Below are 20,545 nucleotides of genomic sequence, written 5' to 3' on the forward strand. Positions count from 1 at the left end.
AAGCCAGGACTCCATGACAGTGAGACAGTTACCTACAGGGGTACGAGCAAGGATAGAAGACAGAACTGGCATTGATGGGACGAGAGATGCTCTGGCAGCCTAGTGAGGAACAGCCATGGCAGAGCTCTCTCCTGACTTTCCAAGGATTCCCAAGTCAAGCATAAAATACACAGTTTATTTAGATTTAGGATTTAGAACCTCACCCTGTGCTAACAACACCTGCCTCATGCCTCAATCATGAGAGGTGGTAAAAATCTACATAGGAGTGGGGATGAAATCACCATGTCCAGGCTGCTCTGGCACAGTCTGGGGCTGAAGCTGGTTTTGGAAGGAGCAGCTGGCTAAAGACTGTTGAACTTGCCAAAGTCACTGCACTGACCTTGTGGCACAGAGGTCAACAGAGTGCCCAGATGCTAAGGTAGGTAAGCCAGCAGAACAGAGAGATGCTAAGGTCAGCCAGCAGAACAAAGCCTCCCAGAGAGAACCCTAGAAACACTGGGCTACATAGACACAGACTGTCCTGGAGCCATAGCAGGGCAAATAGGGTGGAAGCTCCTTCCTGTTGTGCCTTCTGGGCAAAACCACAGAAAGATCTTTACTGTCAAGGGATGCTCTTACAAAGGACACAAATTATAAGTTAAAATAAGGAGGGAGAGACTACCTTTCTACTTCTAATCCACCTACCCCTGGGGCTCATGAGTAGAGTGAGCCCAAACAAAAACTAAGAAGTTAGATGGGTGACCTTCATACGGTGATGAAAACTGTGGCCCTGTGCAACGATGGAGAAAATGTAGAACAAGTAGAGTGCAAGTGGAAGTTCAGCCATCGGGCCACAAGTGGAAAACTCCATACTTGAAGCTGTTTCAACCACAGGACTGTTTAAATCTGTGACAAATTACTTTCAGGATGTACTGGCCTGGGCACCATGCACATTCCTTAAGATACCCATGAAACAGAAGAGATGTTCATGTTTAGGCTCAGGAACCATCCTGAAGGTATCTAATTATGCATACATAAATATTTCAGAATCAGACATCAAGGATACTTCTGACCCAAGAATTTCAGGTAGAGATATCACATGTGGCAAAAGTGACAACCTGAGGCACTGGGAAGTCAGGGAGTAAATTTAAAACTTAGATACTTGTAGAAGTCAGAGTACAAATCAGTTGAGTCTCTCTTCTTCCTCGTAGGTTCTAAGGGTTGAACTGTGGGTATCATGCTGGCAATAAGCATCCTCACACACTGAGCCTTTGCTCCAGCTTGATTTGTTTTAAGTATTTTATTTGTTTCTTACTTATTTCTTTAGTGAGGCTGAGGAATGCATGTGGAGATCAGAGGACAATTTGAAAGGGTTAATTCTCTTCCACAAAATGGGTTCTAGTGATTAAACTCAAGTCATTGGGCTCAACTGCAAGTACCTTTAAACTGAGATTAGAGAGAAACAAATACTCACAAGGAAGCATAACATGACACATGAATAACATAGCCATTCAAAGGGAGTAAGATGGATATTAAGAACATTCATCCTGACTATGCACAGGACATGTCATCCTGCACAAATGATTCTACAAGTTTCACAATGTGTGGACTCAAATTGATCAACTGATCATGCAAGAAAACTAAAAGTGAGGAAGGTGGCTGGGGATGTCTCAATTGGTAAAGTGCTTGCTGTGCAAGCTTGGACCTGAATTCCACCCTGACAGGCCAAACAAAATAGTCAGATGTACTGATGCTTGCTTGAAATCCCAATAGGGGAGGTTGAGCTGGCAGACACAGGAGGATACCAGAGGCTCACAGGCCATGAGTTCCAAGAGATCCTATCTCAAAAAACAGTGTAGATGGCACCTAAGTAATGACAGCTGTGCACATGAGTAATACACACACACACACACACACACACACACACACACACACACACACACACCCCAGAAGAGAGAAGACTAAGATGAACCCTGCTATTGAGCTATGATATGCATTCATAGCTTAGAAGCCAAATACTAATAGATATGAAAACACTGATATTTTCATGCCCACACCTATGCTGATGTGCTATCCACTGGAAAGGTCTAGAACACTGAGAGATGAGTAGTAGTATGCATACCCAAATTCTACATCCTCAACTGAAGTTGCTCAGAAAAGTGGATAGATCCAGGGCCAGGGAAGAAAATACATGTAAAGAAAAAAAGGGAAAGAAAAAAATAGAGGAAGGAAGGAAGGAAGGGAGGGGGGGAGGGAGGGAGGGAGGGAGGAAGGAAGACAAGTGTGGGCTGACAAGAACACAGCTGGCTAGAGAAACACACAGCAGCAATTTTGGCAGCAAAGTAATAGTAATGGTACAGGATCAGAACCCATTGAATAATTTAAAGAACAAGCCACAAATCCAAAGTGATGTATATAACCAGCTAAATATACATACAGCATTACCTCTCTTGGTAGATTTCTAATTGATAACATAAGGAAGGAAATAGCAAATCACCATCAAGGAAACTCCACGTAGGTCATTGTTGTAGGTGAGCCACATGGAGGGACACTAAATTGAGAGCAAAAACATCCGAGGATGAATCTCCCAAGACAAGGTAACTACAGTCAAACGTGAAGACACAAGGCAGAAAACCGTCTCACCAAAGGAGCCAGGACCCACTATCCCAGTAGCAAGTTACACCAATACCATGAGCTCCTCATACTGAACAGTCATGGGTTGCTATTTCTGTATGTATAGTCTCAAAAGAACAGCAGGATAAAGCAAACAAATATTCAGCAAAATAACAATCAATACCACTCTATATTACCAAGGTCATAAACAACAAGACAAAATGAGGAACCATTACAGATTATGGGAGACTAAGAAGTACCAACTAAGGGTCACCAGAGACCCATGGGGACCTTGAACAATAAGATGTTATGCTGAGAAAGCTACTGAAATTGAGAAATGCTTTGTTTTCTTATTAAAGGGATTGTGATAATGTTAATATCTTATAGAGTTACACTGTTAATTCCACTGTGCTTCTAGTTGTAGCTACACTGTGCTCAGGTTAGCCTCTTGTTCTATACAGTGTTAACTTTATTGAGTGCTTGGTTATAGTTACACTGTACCTAGGTGAGCCCATTGTTCTACCTAAATTTCTCCAGTTGTAAGTTAATAGCAACACTGTACCAATTATTAGAGTAATTCTGCTCTAATAATTGAGTGAGAGTTATGGGACACTGGGTGAGGAACACAGAAAGTCAATAACTTTTCCAACTTTTCTGCCAATCCAAAAGCAAATCAGTTTTCAAAGGAGAACCTTCAAAGAATAGCCCACCTTACCTACTCATGATATACCAGGCCCTACTTACAGCCGCATACAGGCTCATAACATCTGGATGGCATTCCCTTCTGCAGAAATACAGAGAGACCAGACTTGCCCAAGACCACACAGCTAGTGAATACAGAGTTGGAAATCAAACTCCAGGCATGGCTCTCACAGATCTTTCACATGGTTAAAGAACTCTTCTCCCTCCTCAGTCACTAGGAGTGGTTTGGAGTTAGCTTTGGCTGATTTGATTGGTGTGGATAAGACACCCACTCTTTTCTGAATTCCTGTTGGGAGCATGGCTGAGTACAATGAACAGCTCCACTGGCACTTGTCTTGGGCTTCACACCGCTAATCTGCAGTCACTGGCCACCTTCATTTCATGTTTCTGTTCTTCGGAATCCTAAAACAGAGCACATTAAGCAGGCTGTTGTTCTTCTTGGGACTGTTGGCTCCCAAGTCTGAGGCTTGCATTCAGATGCCATGGTGTACACGACACTGTCTTCTTCTACCAGGCCTGTCTTTTACCCCACTCACCCACAGGGCTTGCTTCCAGCCACTTCTGAGCTGGGCATGAAGTCCACGTCTGTGTGGAGAGACCGGAGTTCTGCCTCAGCTCACAATGCAGAGGACAGATGAAGTCACAAGTGACCAAGAAGGGAACAAGTGCAGGCTGCTGAGGCTGCTGGGTGTGTGGTGGGGCTGCATCCTTACAGAATGGAAGGAGTCAAGAAACTAAACAAGAAAGGAGATACACACTACAGGGACCTTCGAGAAGGTCCTTGTACTGGGAATAGCCCTGCGTGTATAAGCTACAAAAAAGGAAACCTGGGGTGTGAGGGGCATGAGTTCACAGCGTTGCCCCAAACCCATTTTACGTCTCATTGGGAGGAGGGGGGACAAGCTTGAAAGTCATTCGATAATGGAAAGGCACTGCAGTTACTGGCCACTATTTACATGCAAGCTTCAGAATCTCAGAGAAGTCAGTGTTGTTCAGACATGTTCTAAGTTCACACCGACTCCCCATTCTCCAAAGACTAAGAATTGTTCAACAGTCTCACTCACTTGTTTTAGAGCATCCCTATGAAGAAATCCTGAATTGAAGGAGTATAAAAATGAGCAGGTCTGAGACTCTTCCTAATCGAGGACCACAGGCAGTTGAGGTCAGGGAGGAAACACCAGAGAAACCCATGACGACAGCTGCAGAACATGGGCTCTGAGACCTGCACGTGTTCGCCAGAGCAGTGGGGTAGAAGGGAAGTCCTGAAGCACAGGTGAGGCTACCTGCTACCAGCATGCTGGCATCCCAAGCCAGGGCTTTGGAAACAGCAATCTTGGGTAATCTTGGGCGGTGTAGGAGTATGGGCCATCATTAGTGTAACTGATTATTACCACAAGCCAAAGTATTCAGGTGACTGCAGGCCAGTCGCAGGGTAACCCTGAGCAGCTATCTCCAGATAACACAATACTTTCTTGGTTCTCTGGCTCTCTGTTATAGAAATATGGCCCCAAAAATGGACATAAGATTTTGTAAAGTCAACCTTGGTGAAGAAATGAGTCTTAATGTTAAAACCATCAACTATAGGCCTTGCTGGGTACAGCAGATTTCTGGTTGACAGATGGCTAGAGACAGGTGTGTACAGTGGCTTCTCACCCAAGGGGAAGAAAGTATCTCCTGTTCTCTAACCTTCAGCTAACCCAAGCCCATCTTGTGCATGTGGCACTGTGATAGAAATTCACGCAAGGGTACTTCTTACGAGTCCCGTAATTCCTACTCACTGGGAGGTGACTGACCAGATGACAGGTCATTGATGGCCTCCTCTATTTCCCACCTAACTAATCACCCTGTAAACTACTTCTGGAGTGATGGTTGGAATCTGGGTTGGAACTTACACAGCTACACTTAGAAGAACACAAAGAAGCCACATTGAGTCACTGCTTAGTCCTTGGAATCACAGGGATTCAGCTAGGCCCTCTTCACTCGACCTTATTCAGAAGAAAAACTTGGGGCTCAGGATGAATTCGCTTCCCACAAGGCATGGCTGCAGCTGATCTGGAACCATGAAGAAGCCAGACCTTGAGTTCTCAAGCTTCAGCTCCTCAACTCTAGAGAGAGAAGGGCTTGAGTAAAATGTTTGAGTTTCCATTTTAAAACAACTAAGATAGCTTAATGAGTAAAGTGCTTGCTATGTAAGGATGAGGATCTAAGTTAGATTCCCAGACCTTAGGGAACTAAATTAGGTGTGAAGGAGCAGCATGCTATTAATTCCAGCATTGTGGAGACTGTGGAGGTTGTAGAGGCAGAAACAGGTAGATTCTTGGAGCTTGCTGGCCAGCCAACCTAACCAAATCGGTGACCTCCAAGCCAATCAGAGACCCTGTCTCAAAACACACCTGCATGTGAACCTGCATACACATCACACACACAAATACAAACCTAATGTAAAATCTGCAATGGGACAGGTTACTGTTACCACTGCGTAGAAAAATTCCCTTTTCATAGAAGATGCTGGATCTGACTGAACATTACTAGTGTCTCTCCATTCCACTCCACCGGTGACAGACCAAGTATTGGCTGACTCCCAAGTATCAGTTCCCTACATAGCTGAGGCAAAAAGATTTCAGGACAGAGTTAGGCAAAAGACCTCTAAGCTGTTGCTGTCTGTGCCTAAAGCAGTCTGGGAATGTCAGGGATTAGTGGCATTCGAAGTGGGGGAAGGGCAGGGAGAAATTTCAGCAGGCGTGGCTGCCGGGGTCAGGCTCTCACTAGTATAAATGCCTGCATCTGTTCCTCCTGTGTCATTACCGCAACAGCAGCCAAGTCCCAAGAAACTGGTAGAGAGGTAAGTTTCTGAGTTCCTATCTACATGCAAAACCCTCCACTTGAATACAGTCAAGCAGCATTCTCAGGTATCAGGCATCAGTTAGTCAAGTAGAACAAGAACTGTACTAAGGGACAGCCAACACCAATCTCTGTGCAAAAGTGCCCCCTGCGAAGTTACTTTGAGCTTAAACCCAATATGGGACTGGAGCTTTCAAACAGGAGCTCTCTAGAGATAAATGGCTGAATTTGGCAAAGAACAGAGAACAGACAAGACCATGCAAACAAGACAGTGTTTCTAGCCCACCCTGACTTCGTGCCCACCCCTAACCAAAAAGGCCATAGTGACAGATGAGAGGATTTCACCTGCCACTGATTCCATGGGAATTCACTTGCCCAACCAAGGCCAGTGCTAAGGAAGGGCTTCCTCTTCTTTCTGGTCAACCCTCCAGACACAATAAACCCTGGGAGGTGTCTAGAGTGATCCAACTAAGAAATGACAGGAAATAAAACATCCAAAATTCACAGAAGGAAGGGGCACTGACTCTGGGCCACCAGCGTCTCCCTCCTACAGGTCATTAGACCAACATGCTCGCTAGCCAGCACCCTACAGAGAGCAAGACTGGCATCAGCTTAGGCAACTCTGTGTTCTCTGTACTGAAGCCAGGCTTCTCTCACCAGATCAAATGAAAATGAAAGCAGCTTCATGGTGGGATCATGTTTACTCCTACATATGAGGACACATGGCTTGAGTACTGACCCTGGGTAGAGGTCCAGCTCTGAATACTGGGCACCTATTCTAGGTATCAAGACAGATGTCAACTGAGCTTGTAGCCTTTGCATCCAAAAAAATCTTTTTCCAAGAGTCCAGAGCAAAGTCTCTTGTACTGTTGGATTTGTGCTAATTCATACTTAAAGCTTTTTTTTTTTTTTTTAGCTCTATGGCTTCATGCACCAAGACCATGATACAAAGACTAGGCTCAGGACCTACTGGAATATTCTGAAAGTGGATAATGACTGAACATTATGATATTCACTGTGTTCAAGGTTGGCGGTGTAGGGCCTCTCCACTGGGCTGCACAGCAGGTACAGAGGCCCGTGTACCTCAAGTTGAGGGACAGCTGCAGTGCCGACAGGTGCCAGCTTTGTCCCATCAACCTCCTAGTTCCCCTGTGGAATGCCTCCAAATTGTAGACGCCAGGAACGTGTCCTTACACTAACATCTCTTAAAAGTAAAAATAAGTCAGCAAGCAATTAACAATGAAAGAAGTAACCACAGGCGTATGAAGCACAGAGCCGGGTAATAAGCCAAAGGTGTGAGGTCAGCACATTTGGGTTCTCATCTTGGCTCTGACACCAAAGACTACTTTAACCTTACAGGCCTCAGTTTCCTCAGATGTATGATGATGATACCTTGCTGATTTGGAAGTGACATAAGCATTTACGGTCCCCAGGGCCATATCTGGGAAGCAGTGAGATCTCAGTAAACGGTCACTATTATCTGTGCTCAGAAATACAAACCTTTTAGAATTTAGAAGCTTTAGGCCGAGAACAAGATTCGAAATGGAAGCATATTTGGATCACAGTTATCCATTTATCGGGTTCAAAATCAGTAGGTGCCCACCCGGAATCTTCTAGATCCCGGTTGGGTGGTTCTCCCACAAACAGCCCGGCGGAGCTGAAGATGTTTGCTGTGTCAAATAGTCACGTTAACTCCCCACCGCAGGTGCTTCACTCTCCCTGGTTCTAACTTCAAAGAATGCCTTGCCTCGGCAGGCTCAGGATGGCGAGTCAGAGACTGTGGCGGCCTTTTTCCGACGCCCCTCTCACCTTCAAACACCACGCCCTCTTAGAAACTTACCCCACTCCTTTCAGCCTCGTAGTTCAGGGCAGTCACCCAGGCAGCCAGCCACTGGTTCCCCCAGCTATCCCGTGTCAGTATCCAGGAAAGGAGGGTGTCCGACTCCTGGCGCCTTAGCTCATCCGGCTCCGCCCGCCGCCGGGGCGGGGGTCGCGCCTTGGCCAGCGCCCACTGCGCCAAGTACAGGCCCACGGTGCCCAGGGCCGCGACGAAGAGCGACACCAGGAAGAGCCACTGCACCTCGCCGAGCCACGAGCCCATGCTGACGGCGCATACCCGGCGTGCGCGCCTCTACTTCCCCGAGCAGCCGCGGCCCCAGGGCGCGCGGAGCCGGCGGGTGGCGACTCAGGACATCCGCCGGGACAGAGGGACACAGAGTCTAGGGCCTGGGAGGCCAAGGCAGCTGGGAGGGCGGCGAGGAGAGATAAGCGCACCAAATTGAGCCCTGCGCGCCTGGGAGCCGAACGCGGGACAGGGGAAGCTGCTCCCCACGCGTGGTTGGGAAGTGCAAAGCAAGGCTCTTCTTCCCAGCTTGCTGCCGGGGTGTCCTGCCAGCCGCCCGCACTAACCGCAGGAGGCCGGGCCTAGGGGCGGAGCAGGAGAGGAGTCTCCTTTTACAGCCCCGCCTCCTTAAAGGCCCCGAGGGCCCTCACTGCATAAACGCGCAAGTCCTCTCCTGCCACTACCTTGACTGGTGAGGTGGTGGCCTCTTCGGAGTGATGCGCTTGGAGCTTTAGATCCCAAAAGGTTACTGCCAGGTGCCTTGGCTGGGATCTGTGCGCTTGCACGTGGGTGGGATGCCCAGATAAAGTGAGAATTCCAAGAATTTCCCCACTGCCAGGACTAGGTCTTTGCAACCACAGATCCCAGACACAGCAGCCTGTAGCTGTCAACCTAAAGTAGGCTGGTCTGCAACATGCGTATGATACCTGTCCTATTTCAAGATCCAGGAATGTGCTGTCAAACCCAGGCCATAGTTCAGGATGTAGATGGATCTTTGTTTGGAGTGTGTGTGTGTGTGTGTGTGTGTGTGTGTGTGTGTGTGTGTGTGTAGATGTACGTGTGGCATGGTAAGAGGTGAATTTGGTATGGTGTATGTGGTGATGAGATGTGTGTGTGTCGTGTTTTGTGCATTTGGGACAGCCTTCTGCATGCTCAGCTTGAGAAGGAAAGTTTCAGAAAGTTGTCAGAAACAGTAGTCAGATTCTCCAAGACCTGACATAGCCTAACTCTTAACATGGTTCAGCTGTGTTTTCTGCAGCTGCTTCAATGATGTTGGACTTCAAGTTGGGCTAGGTAGACCTAATAGTCAGTCTTATCTTACTATGTGGGAGCCAATGACTGGCTACATCAGGGGAGATATGGACCTACCACCTCTATCTTTGAGGAGGAACGACGCTGGGTGGCAGTTGGACAGAGGACTTTGTGGGAACAGAATGGAATCAGTTCAAGGCTTCTGGGATTGAACTTGAACCTTTCCTAGTTAGGATATGAGATTAAAACTCCCTAACCTTGTCTTGAAAAGCCAAAAACAAGCAAACAAACAAAAACAAAAAAACAAAAAAGCAAACAACAAAAACAACCCTAGACACATCCTGCAAGTGCCATAGGCTGATGAAGCCTAGCAGGCACAGTTCCTTGGCTAGAGGCTCAGACTTACTCTCTTCCTCTCATCATATCTGGCATTTTAAGCAGAAACAAAATCTATTCTCACTTAAAGAAAAGGCCGTTTGTTTTCTAACCTATAGCTAGATCTACTCAGTTGGATGATGTGGGTCTTACCAGGCACCTGAAAGACTAGACCATGTCTACCTGTGTTCATATGTGTATGCTGGCTGCTACTGTGTGGGTGGTGACAAGAGCTCATCCATCCTGTGTGACTGGTACAACCAGTTTCATTCTTCCACTGACTTGTCTCAGGGGCTGCTTACCCAACTGGCTTGTAACAAACTACAAATTAAACACCATCCCTCATCTGGAATGTATCATGTTTCTATATGCGTCTACAGAGGTTGTTGACATGTAGACATGGAGAGTGTCAATATTTGCTTCTAGAAGCAAACTTTGGGGAAATAAAGAATGACCCTGGCTTATGGGACAATGCAGATCATCAAAACATACTTGCAACCAGAGCAGAAACACCTCATTAGTCCATGAAGAGATCAGGCCCCTCCAGTTTCTGCTTCCAGTGGAAGACCCAGTGGCTGTGGGTTAGTCAGTTTGCTGCTAAAGCAGCAAACACCTTTCCCCATTGTGATGTTTCTTGCTTCCCACCAGCCCATTTCTTTCCCCACACTCACCTTTGACTTGGGGAGCAGACTACAGTTCTCCTGTGAGGAGTGCCTGCTCTCACTTCAGTGGGTTTTACGGATCTAGTTCTCAGTCACTTTTGGCTGTGGCTATTTGTTGTGTTTAACCATTCTCTCTCTCTCTCTCTCTCTCTCTCTCTCTCTCTCTCTCTCTCTCTCTCTCTCTCTCTGTGTGTGTGTGTGTGTGTATGTACATGTCCATGTGTGTTTTAAGTGCATGCACACATGTATAGGCAGCAAGGCTGGAGAAGGACATAAGGTATCCTACTCCACTTTCAGCCTTACTTTCTCGAGACAGGATTTCTCTCTTTTTTTTTTTCAATTTGTTTTGCTTTTATTCTTTCATATATTATACCTTGTCAGCAGTTTCCCTGCCCTCCATCTTCCCAGTCCCACCATTACACATCTTGTAGGCAGGACAGATTGTAGGTCAAAGGTTTTGTGGCTGAGTAGATTCCCCAGTCTCACTGCTTCAAATTTTGCCTGGTTATAAAAGATGGCCAATTCAGGCTCTGTATCATCATTGGGTCACTCTCATAGATTCCAGGGAGTTTCCACTGCAGTACATCACCACTTAAATGCCCCCTAATTCCAGCTGTCTCTCCCAGTACTCTCTCCCTCCTTCCCTCCCATTCCAGCCTGATCTCTCTTGTTCTGATCCCCACCTGCTCCCAGTCTTTCCACAAAATCTATTTTCCCTTTCCAGGGAGAACCGTGCCTGTGTTATTCCTGCTCCCTGAGCCCTCTTGAGCCCTCCTTTTTTAACTTAGCCTATCTGGGTCTGTGGGTTGTAACACGATTATCCTTTACTTAACAGCCAAGTGATGTCAGCTCACACCTTTAATCCCAGCCCTTGAGAAGCAGAGGCAGGTGGATCTGAGTCCAGGGCCAGCATGGTCTACAAAGACAGAATCTCTTTACTCATCCTGGAGCTAGGTTGATAACCAGCAAGGCCCAGCACTCTTCTATCTCTACCCACTCCCCACCAACACTGGTATGGCAGCCATGCAGCCACATCTGGATTTTTACATGAATTCAAAGAGATTTAAACAGGTCCTTCACAGCAAGTGCTCTTACCTACTGATCCATCTCCCTAGTCCAGGCTTAACCACTCTTCAATGCAAAACTTTGTGATTCTGAGTTTCTATGAGTAGGTAGGGTAGTGAACTGTGCATGAAGGAGGAGCCTAGGTGTGTTGGCTGCTGCCCTTGGGTCCACACTCCCCTGTGGTAGTTAGTGGGTGATGAAACATCTAGCTGCTTAGTCAGTGCATCATACATCATACGTTAATCCACAGAAGCCTTCTGAAGGCTTCGCTCTGACCTTCGACGAGACTTCCTGCATTAGTACGCTGGATATCATGGCAGAGTGGAGAAAAGCACAGATGAAAAAGCATGAAAAGCACACGTGTTCTGAAATCCCCTCCAGCCGCAAAGCCTGAAGCAAAAGACCCCACTGTTCCCATTTTCATCTCCGAGATTTTTGAGGTGTTTGTCCTCCAGTCAAGAGTTGCATGTTGGATGTTCTATGCTGACTCACCCTGTCTTCGAGCAATTCCCTCACCTGTACATCAAGGTTGGACATATTTACCATCTTAACAACCAAGCCCAAATATATGAGACTGCTATGTTTTTAGAAATTAATACACATACCTAGTGTTGTAAGTTTTGTGTCGTCTACAGTTGTTCTCATTCATGTGAGAAATTATTCATTACTGTTGAACAGACACTTGGGGAGATTCTTAGTCTTGTATCACTCAGGATGGTCTTTAACTAGGAATATAGTCCAAGATAATTTTAAACTCCTGATCCTTTTGCTTCTATATCCCGAGGGCTGGGATTTTAGATGTATTCCACCATGCCCAGCTTTATGTGACATTAGGCATGGAGCCTTGGTCTTAACGCATGTTAGGAAAGCACTCTGCCACCTGAGCTACATCCCCAGCTTGCTGAAAGGTTCATAACCAGACTTCCAAAGAATCGGGACTTTTGTTAAATTTCCAATATAATTATCTTAAATGTCTGAATAAAAGGGAAAGGGTGCTCTGGAAACTCTCCAGTTTGTCTCTTCTCTTGGAAATGGCTGCTGTGCCCAGTACCCTGGCAGATAGCTGTCTGTGGCAGGGAACTATAATGGTTACCTCCCAGGTCAGTTAAACCATCAGGATCCATACTGCTGCCTTTCAGCTGCCTTTATGGTGTAAGACTCAGGGCTACGTTGGGGGAGTAAGCAGAGTGTAGGAAGACATTAGGCCCAGTACCCTGGCTCCATCCATTTTAGGCCGATTTCCTGTCATGCCTGTAGAGCCCAAGCAAGGAGCCAATGAACCAGGCAAGGTACACACTCGTATACATGCACACATGCACACGCATGCACACGCGTGCATGCGTCCTCCTATCAGAACTATCCCCAAGGGAAATTGCCCTTCCTTTCATCATATCACTTTCTTGGTTGTGTCTGGGTCCTTTTCCCTGTGGTTTTCCTTGGGCACAGCAAGAGCCACCAGCACTTTCAATAAAAGAAAGTGCGGCCTGTGTGGGTAGAGAGCAACCAGCCAGCTACCTGGAGTGCAGTCAACAGAAACAGCAGTATTGTGACGCAGGGCCCCTTTGCACAGGGATTCCACTCCAACTCCCACAGATGCACCACCCGCTCGGCGAGACGCCTGCCAGCACTCATGAAGCCATGTGTACTGAGCCTCAGCTGCCCTCAGATCCTGCCCAAGACACTGCTTTATGGACTCAATTCCTACTCATGACAACACTGGAAGGAAAACATTATCCAACTTTTAAAATGAAGCTTAGTTTGAAGATGAGGATGAATTAAAGCTACAGGAGAATGGCTGAACCAATGTCCAACCCCTTCAGGTTCTTTGTGACCAAAGCCAACTTCCCATCCTCCTTTATAAAGACAGAGGCAAACAAATGTTATACTTAACGTTTCAAAAGCTGGAAGTAAGAGTCCCCTTTTTCCTAAACACAGGCAGAAACTTGCCTAAAGGAAACATGTAGGCTCTTAAACCTGAGAGATTAGTCACTGAGGAACCCACTCAAGAAACAGTATAGAGTATCTATAGGTATCAAGCGCATTCTGGGAACAACTGAGATCAATCTAGTTCTAGCACCTCTGTGGAGATGGCCAGGCAATCAGATGATCACCTTGAGTGGTCAGCATCCTAGTGCAGGCGCCCATCAATCAACAGGATGTGCCTTCAGACCCCACCCAGACATCTGTTGATAAGCCTGAGTCACAGAAACACAGAGAAGATGGTGTCAACATCTGAGAAGGGCCACTTGCCCTAGGCAGACTGAGGAGTCAGCCATGAGTCTGCCCAGAGTGAACCTAATAGATGAATGTACCTGGGTAACAGTCTGCTTCCGGCAGGCAGCTTGAGTAAGCTTCCCATGGGATTTCCCAGGAGCACTTACTTGCGTGATTGGCTGGTTTCACTCTATGGAGCAGAAAGCAGGAATCCAACATGTTGAGGTATTTCTCCAAAACTCTCTGTTTACTCTGCATTTTCCCAACTCCAGGGAATGCTGGTCCCTCCTGTGCTTATACACCTGAAGTCTCATGGCAGAAGCCAGCCTGGGAACTGACACTGTTTGGTTCACCATTAAAAGTAGAGTTTGTAGGGACTTAACTACAAACTAGAGCAGGTGAGGCCCATGATAAGAGGATAAACTGAGGAAGAGAGAGATGAATGCACAACAGACAGATCTTCCATGCATCCTTGATGGACTACGTGCAAAGGCTCCATTAGAGGTAGTCCAGGCTCCTTGCTTGCTCGGGAAGGTTTTGGGGGCCAGTTTCTCAGAGCCTGCTAGATCTGCTTCTGCAGCCCTGCTACCAAGGCTGTTCCCTAAGATGAAGCTGTGGTTGTACTGTGCTAGGATTGTAGATGGGCATGGTTGTACGTTTCCATAATATCAAACTTTATTTAATAACAATGGAGTCACAGAGTTCAGTGGCTTTAATAGAAGCAATTTGCCAGATGATCCCATCTACCTTGGTATTCTGGACCAGGCAGATGCAGGTCCTTTTACTCAATCTTAATACTAATATTAATTCTTATATAACCCAATGTAAACATAATTCAATCTCCATATATGTGGTTTACATAATGGGTACAAGTTAAAAGAGGCTGCAGCAGAGTTCAAAAGGTCCCAGAAGTAGGCTGATAGGAATTTTAACAAAGTCTCTTATAAATAAGATAATGAAGATGAACCCACACCAACTGCAAGGAAGCTATGAGTTTAGAGAGACCTTTTGAGAGTTGGGTTTAATGACAGCAAGGCTCAGGGTGGAGCAGAGCAGACCAGGACAGATTCAGATCCAAATGAGTGAACAAAAGGGCGGGCAGGCAGTCAAGCATGCTATGGCTGAGGTCAGATCTGAGCTGAAGCTCCAAGGAGTCAGGAGTTTCCTGTCTGTCTATCCCTGACACATGCTGGGTGTCAAGTTGTCGAGGTTATGCCTTCCTACTGTTATGTGTTCATCTTTGTATGGGGTCCAGTTGAGGGAGTTACACCCTTTTATCTCTATGGCATGTCTAATAAGTTCCTGGGCCTGATTTTCTTGTTATGATTTCAATAGACCCCATATGCCCCTACAGTCTTAACTTGCCCAATATACCATTTTCTACTCCTAGGAATAACTCATTTATCAGTGCATGATCTATGAGTGGTGCCTGAAGATGGTGCAGTTTGTAGGTCGTGCATCCAGGGACTGCAATCATTATCCTCCCTCAAAACAGAGTCTCCCGGGTCAAAGCACAACCTAAAAAAAACCATTGTTTTATACAATGTGGACTCATTTATAATAGGGTACAACCTCATGTCAGCAGCTGACCTTGGAATAAGACCTTGGCTGGATTTACAAGTCAATCAGGCCTTGCAAGCTTGGTTACCCAACTTGGGGCATAGTGTAGCATCTTTTGCCAGGGGACAGTGTGCATTCCTTACATTGATGTTTGTCCTGAGTTCTGGCCTAAGGCTTCCCTTTGTGCATTTTTTGTTTGTTTGTTTTCAGGTTTATTGAAAATATGGCATAACGGATTAAACAGCTCCATGTGGTGTTTTGAAATTCATCCCAACAGTAGGCTGAGTGACCTAGAGGTTGGAGAGATTGCCAAAGTCCAGAAGCTTCAGCATTTCCTTGGTGTCAGGATCTACCTCAGCGATCTCCTGATCTAGGGCTGAGACCTCAGGAACATAATTATCTCTCCTCTCCCTCTCTTCTTCCTGCAACTTGATAGAGATAGCACCCACAGGACCTCTCTGAATCCTCTTCATCAGATGGGTTTTTGTTCCGAAGGTTTTTGCTAGGGATGATGGTGATCTCCTCACACACGCGCTTGTTGGTGTGGAAGTCATTACCCAGGCACGTGTAGTACTTCTCAATGATGACCCGGGCCGCCTTCTTCACAGTCTTGGTGAGAACGTGGCCCATGTTGACGGGTCTCGGTAAAAGAGGAAACCTTGTTTTGTTTTTTTAAGTCAGGGTTTCTCCGTGTAGCCCTAGCTGTTTTGACACTCATTGGCTGGCCTCCAACTCAGAGGTCTGCTTCTACCTCATAAGTGCCAGGATCAAAGGCATGCACCACAGTCTGGCTCCTTTTGCAATTTTTTCCCATTTTATTTATTTATCATTCATTCATTCATTCATTCACTCATTCATTCACTTTACATCCTGATCACCGCCCCCCCACTTCCTCCCAGTCTCCCCTTCTGCAATGTTTTAAAGACTATTTGTATATAGAAACAATCCAGAGACGAAGTATTCTCTTTAAGAGTTAAAGGAGACCAGGTGTAGTGGTTAACATCTTTCATCTGGTACTGGAGAGCCATAGCAAGATTATTGCCAGTTCAAGACCAGCCAGAGCTCTTTAGTGAACTACCAAGCCTCAATAAACAAGAGCAACCGCAGAAAGAACTATGGTGGTATGCACGTACAATTCCAGTGCTTAGGAGGCTGATACCGGAGGATCTTGAGCCCATGGTTAGCTCAGGCCATAGCAAGATCCTGTCTAAATAAATAAATAAATGACTGAAGGGAATGATTAAAAGTGCACACTAATTATAAACTTATCTGTTGTATTATCTAATGATGATCCCCAAATAGAACAATTAGACAAGGCAGACAATCACTGGCCTAGAAAACACTAGGAACCTGTTTGATGGCCCTTTGCAACCACCCTATTCCCCAGCCACAAGCATGAAGTTTCACTGCACTAGGGAGATGGTGGGGGAATCTGGACCAGGGTCATGCTTGAAGACAGTCTGTGTGTGTCTGTGAAGCAGAGGCAGCAGCCCCTGAGGCATAGGCACACAGGTACTTCATCTTCCTGGGTGTTGATGGAGTTTCTGGGGTGATGCATGGCCATACATGTGGGTGCTGGAGTCAAAGGCCATCTTTTGCAGCATCGTTCTGCACAGAGGGATGTGCCCTCTGGAATGTGCCCAGAATCTGGAAGAGCTCTACAGAGCAGTCACCACCTCCAGCTCCTTAGGTCTTCATGCCCCCCAACTTTGTCTTATCAAGTCTGCTGGGCTAGGAGTCAGGGGACACAGAGACAGGAGGACAGTGTCAGGGTGGAAGTGGTCTAGTCTTCTGTCTCCAGACTCTTCCTCTAGGTTGAAGAAACGCCAGGCATCAGGAAAGCAGTAACTGAGGGTCCCAAAGGGAGAGGAGGAGGTTATCCTGTCCTGTCCTGTCCTGTCCATTAAAGTCTACTTTGAAGCAGAATTAAATCTTCCCTAGTATAAATAATCCTCTAGATTTGTGTGTCCACAGGAAGAGGTAAAATAGTCTGGGGTGATCTATACGCACACGCACCTGGGGAGCTGCTTGGTATCCAGCCAGCATCATCTGGCTGAGTCCTAGAGCTTCCCTCTAAGGAACAGGAAACAGGCAGGCAGGTGGGTGCTTGTGCCCTCATTTCTCTGAAGCAAGCATAGCGGTCACTTGTCACTGAGGAGCAAGTGTGCAAGGCCACAGAGGAGCAGATAGAACTGAGACCCTACCCCCAACAGACCCTTCCGGAGCAACAAGAGAAAGAATGGTGTGTGTGGGTGTGACAGTCAAGGACACTCCTCTGGGGTCACACCCACAACTCATAACCGCAGGAATCTGTCAGAGTCTCGGGAAAGGCAATGTCTTAGACTGGGGTATAACAGAGTCCCAGTTTGACTGATAAACCAATATCTGGAGGCAGTTTGGAGGCTGGGGCCCAAGGATGGGATGTGGCATGATGTAGTTCTTTGAAGGACAGGAAGTCTTTGAGTTGTGAATTGTCATCTTCTCAGATGTCTTCACGTGGTAAAAAGGGTGAGAGAGCTTTCCAGACCCCTTATTTATTTATTTATTTATTTATTTATTTACTTACTTACTTAATCATTTGTTTGCTTATATTTTTGTGGTGCTGGGAATATAATTTGGGGCTTAGAGCATGCTAGGCATTGCTCTACCTCTGAATTATATATCCCCAGTTCTCTGGGGGTGGGGGCATTTTATAAAGGCACTAATCACTAGCCCTACCACCTCCTCATTAACTTCCAAAGATCCCATCTCCTCACTCTATCACATAGGAGTGGAATTTCTCCTCTTCCTCCTCCTCCTCCTCCTCCTCCTCCTCTTCTTCCTCTCACTCTTCTTTTCTTTTGGGTTTTTTGACATGGGGTTTCTCTGTGTAGCCCTGGCTGTCCTGAAACTCAGAGATATGCCTGCTTCTGTTTCTCAAAAGCTGGGATTAAAACTGTGCACCACCGCCTGGCAAGGTTGGGACTGCAATGAATAGATTTGGTTTGGGGAGAGAGGAACACAGGGCTGTCAGACTGAGTGTCCTTGGCATTCCTATCAGAAGCCCTTCTGGAAGTCAATTTTGTTGGTACCCCAGAGACTTCTTAGCTATGGAGACTGCCCCCATAGGACCAGGTTCAGAGATATAGAATCCTGGAAAAGCCAGAAGGAACAGCAAAGACCAGCATTAAAACTCCCAGGAACTTGATCAACAATAGATTTTGGACTAGCTCATAAGTAAATTGACCAAACATACTTTAAAGGGAATTAGAAACACTGAAGGAGCCAGATGTTGCAGGCTCTGAGTTTAGCTCTTAGAAACAGTGTGGTGTGGAAAACACAGATGCTACATCTTGCATTTGTAAGAACAGAAAAGAACATAAAGTCTGGTTGAAGCAAGGATCCTACGATTCTCAACAGCCAGATGAGGCTGCACCGGGTACATCCAGGTCTGGCTTCCTACAAACAGCCCTTCACCTGCTGAAAATTCACCATTGAAAGAACAGCTGCAGTGACTAAACCACTCTTCTGAAGACAGTGTCTTAGGGTCTCTACTGTTGTGATAAAACACCATAAAGAAAAGCAACTTGGAGGGGAAAGGGCTTATTTTGCTTACAGTTCCACACCAAACTTCATTTACTAAAGGAAGTGTCAGGGAAACAGGACAGGAATCTGGAACTAGTGCAGAGGTCACTGAGGACTGCTGATTATTGGCTTACTCCTCATACCTTGCTCAGCCTTATAGCACCCAGCGCCCAGGGGTGACACCACCCAGAGTGAGCTGGGCCAACCCATATCAATTGTGAATCATGAAAAAGGCCCACAGTCACTCTGATGAAGACATCTTTTCAGTTGAGGTTCCCTTTTCCCAGATGATTCTAGCTTCTCTGTCTCTGTCTCTCTGTCTGTCTCTCTGTCTCTGTCTATCTCTCTCTGTCTCTGTCTCTCTGTGTGTGTATGTGTGTGTGTGTGTGTGTGTGTGTGTGTGTGTATGTGTGTGTGTGTGTCTCCCAGCCTCAGGTGTTGTTTCTCATGCACCCTCTACCTTGTTTGGGACAGGTCTCTCACTGGTCTCCAGTTCACAAAGTAGGCAAGGTTTTCTGGTTAGTGAGCCCCAGGAATCCACTAATTTCTGCCTCCACAGGGCTGGGATTATGAGCACCTGCCACTTTGCCTGGCTTTTTCATGAATTTTTGGATCAAATTCAAGTCTACCGCAGGTCTTTACCAGTAGCACCCTCTCCAGCCCTACTTTAGCTCTGAATAAAGTTTCTGCTTTGTTCTTCCCTGACATTTTGCCATACTAAGTGAGGAGTGAGGTGGGGCTTAGAGTCTGGACGCTGAGAAGTCCAAGAGCATACATAGCTCCAGAAACTGAGAGGGCTCCATTCTGCACCACGTGAGACAACAGGGGGTTAGAGCTGTCCAGGCATGACCTACCTCTCAGGACACTTGAGCCAGCTGCAAGATTCACCTCTCTCAGGACAGCTAGCCACTCCCTGGACCTCCGCACAAATCCTCATTGCCTCAGCTCTCTTAAGGCCCACTGCCAGTACTGTTGCATTGAGAGTTATTTCCAAGGTCAGACATGGTGGTGCATGCCTTTAGTACCAGCACTTGGGAGGCAGAGGCAGGCAGATCTCAGAGACAGGTCTGGTCTACAAAGCAAGTCCTGGAAAGCCAGGGCTATTAAACAGAGAAACTCTGTCTCAAAAAACCAAAACCAAACCAAACCAAACAAACAAACGAAAAGTTGTTTCCAACATGACAATCTGGGTAGATGGTGTCTATGGAATGCCTTCTATATCGAGATGTCATTGTGCTTGAGTACTTCTGAGATGCCTCTGATCTCAGCAGACGTTCCCTAGCAGGTCTACCCTTGACTGACTTTGATGTTAATTGTTCTGGTCTGTATTCTGTTTGGTACGATCCCTTATATGAAGGGAATCACACTAAGAGATGCAGATGAAAAAGGAAACCTGGGAGTTAAAGCATGAGGATTTGTATGAAAAGAAAAATCCAGAGCTGGGTGTGGTGGCTTGTGTCTGTAACCTCAGCACTTGCGAGGCTGAGGTAGGAGGATCACGAAGAGTTTAAGCCTGGCCGCTACAGTCTAAGACCTTGTCTCAAAAACAAGGCAAACAAACCTAAGTATATTAGTTCTTTGTTGTTACTGTGACTACTTGACAAGAGCAACTCAAGGACGGCAGGGTTTATTCTGACTCAGAGTCCAGGGCACAGAGGCCATTATGGCGGGGAAGCCAAGGTGGCAGGACTTAAAAGCTGTGAAGAAAGCAGAGAGTGCTGAATGCTGGTGCTCAGTTCTCCTTTTTATTTAGTCTGGGACCTAAGCCTACCAGATGGTACCAATCTACAAACTCCCTCACAGGCATACCTAGAAGTTTGTTTCCGTGAGTATTCTAAAGCCCATCAAGGTGACAATTAATCTCATTAAGTACTCA

At 46.4% G+C, this 20,545-nt stretch overlaps 1 protein-coding gene and 1 pseudogene across 24 annotated transcripts in view; both read right to left on the reverse strand.

Moving 5' to 3' along the window:
• C2cd2 (C2 calcium-dependent domain containing 2) overlaps positions 1 to 8,525 on the reverse strand; it is a 64,381-nt gene extending 55,856 nt beyond the window's left edge. For 15 of the 24 annotated variants that reach the window (XM_087576370.1, XM_087576376.1, XM_087576369.1 and 12 more), the window contains exon 1: positions 7,976 to 8,525. In XM_087576370.1, coding sequence (XP_087432496.1) covers positions 7,976 to 8,236 — 261 coding nt within the window. In that variant the 5' untranslated portion in view covers positions 8,237 to 8,525. Of the gene's footprint in view, positions 1 to 3,566; positions 4,029 to 7,527; positions 7,632 to 7,975 lie in introns of those variants that run through there. The other 9 variants (XM_087576381.1, XM_087576380.1, XM_087576379.1 and 6 more) reach the window with 8 other exon arrangements.
• A 6,754-nt stretch (positions 8,526 to 15,279) lies between these two features.
• On the reverse strand, positions 15,280 to 15,764 carry LOC148002566 (small ribosomal subunit protein eS17 pseudogene; annotated as a pseudogene).
• Positions 15,765 to 20,545: the final 4,781 nt, after the last annotated feature.

Source organism: Rattus norvegicus, chromosome 11, assembly GCF_021556685.1.
Source record: "Rattus norvegicus strain SHRSP/BbbUtx chromosome 11, alternate assembly SHRSP_T2T, whole genome shotgun sequence".
NCBI lineage: Eukaryota > Metazoa > Chordata > Mammalia > Rodentia > Muridae > Rattus > Rattus norvegicus.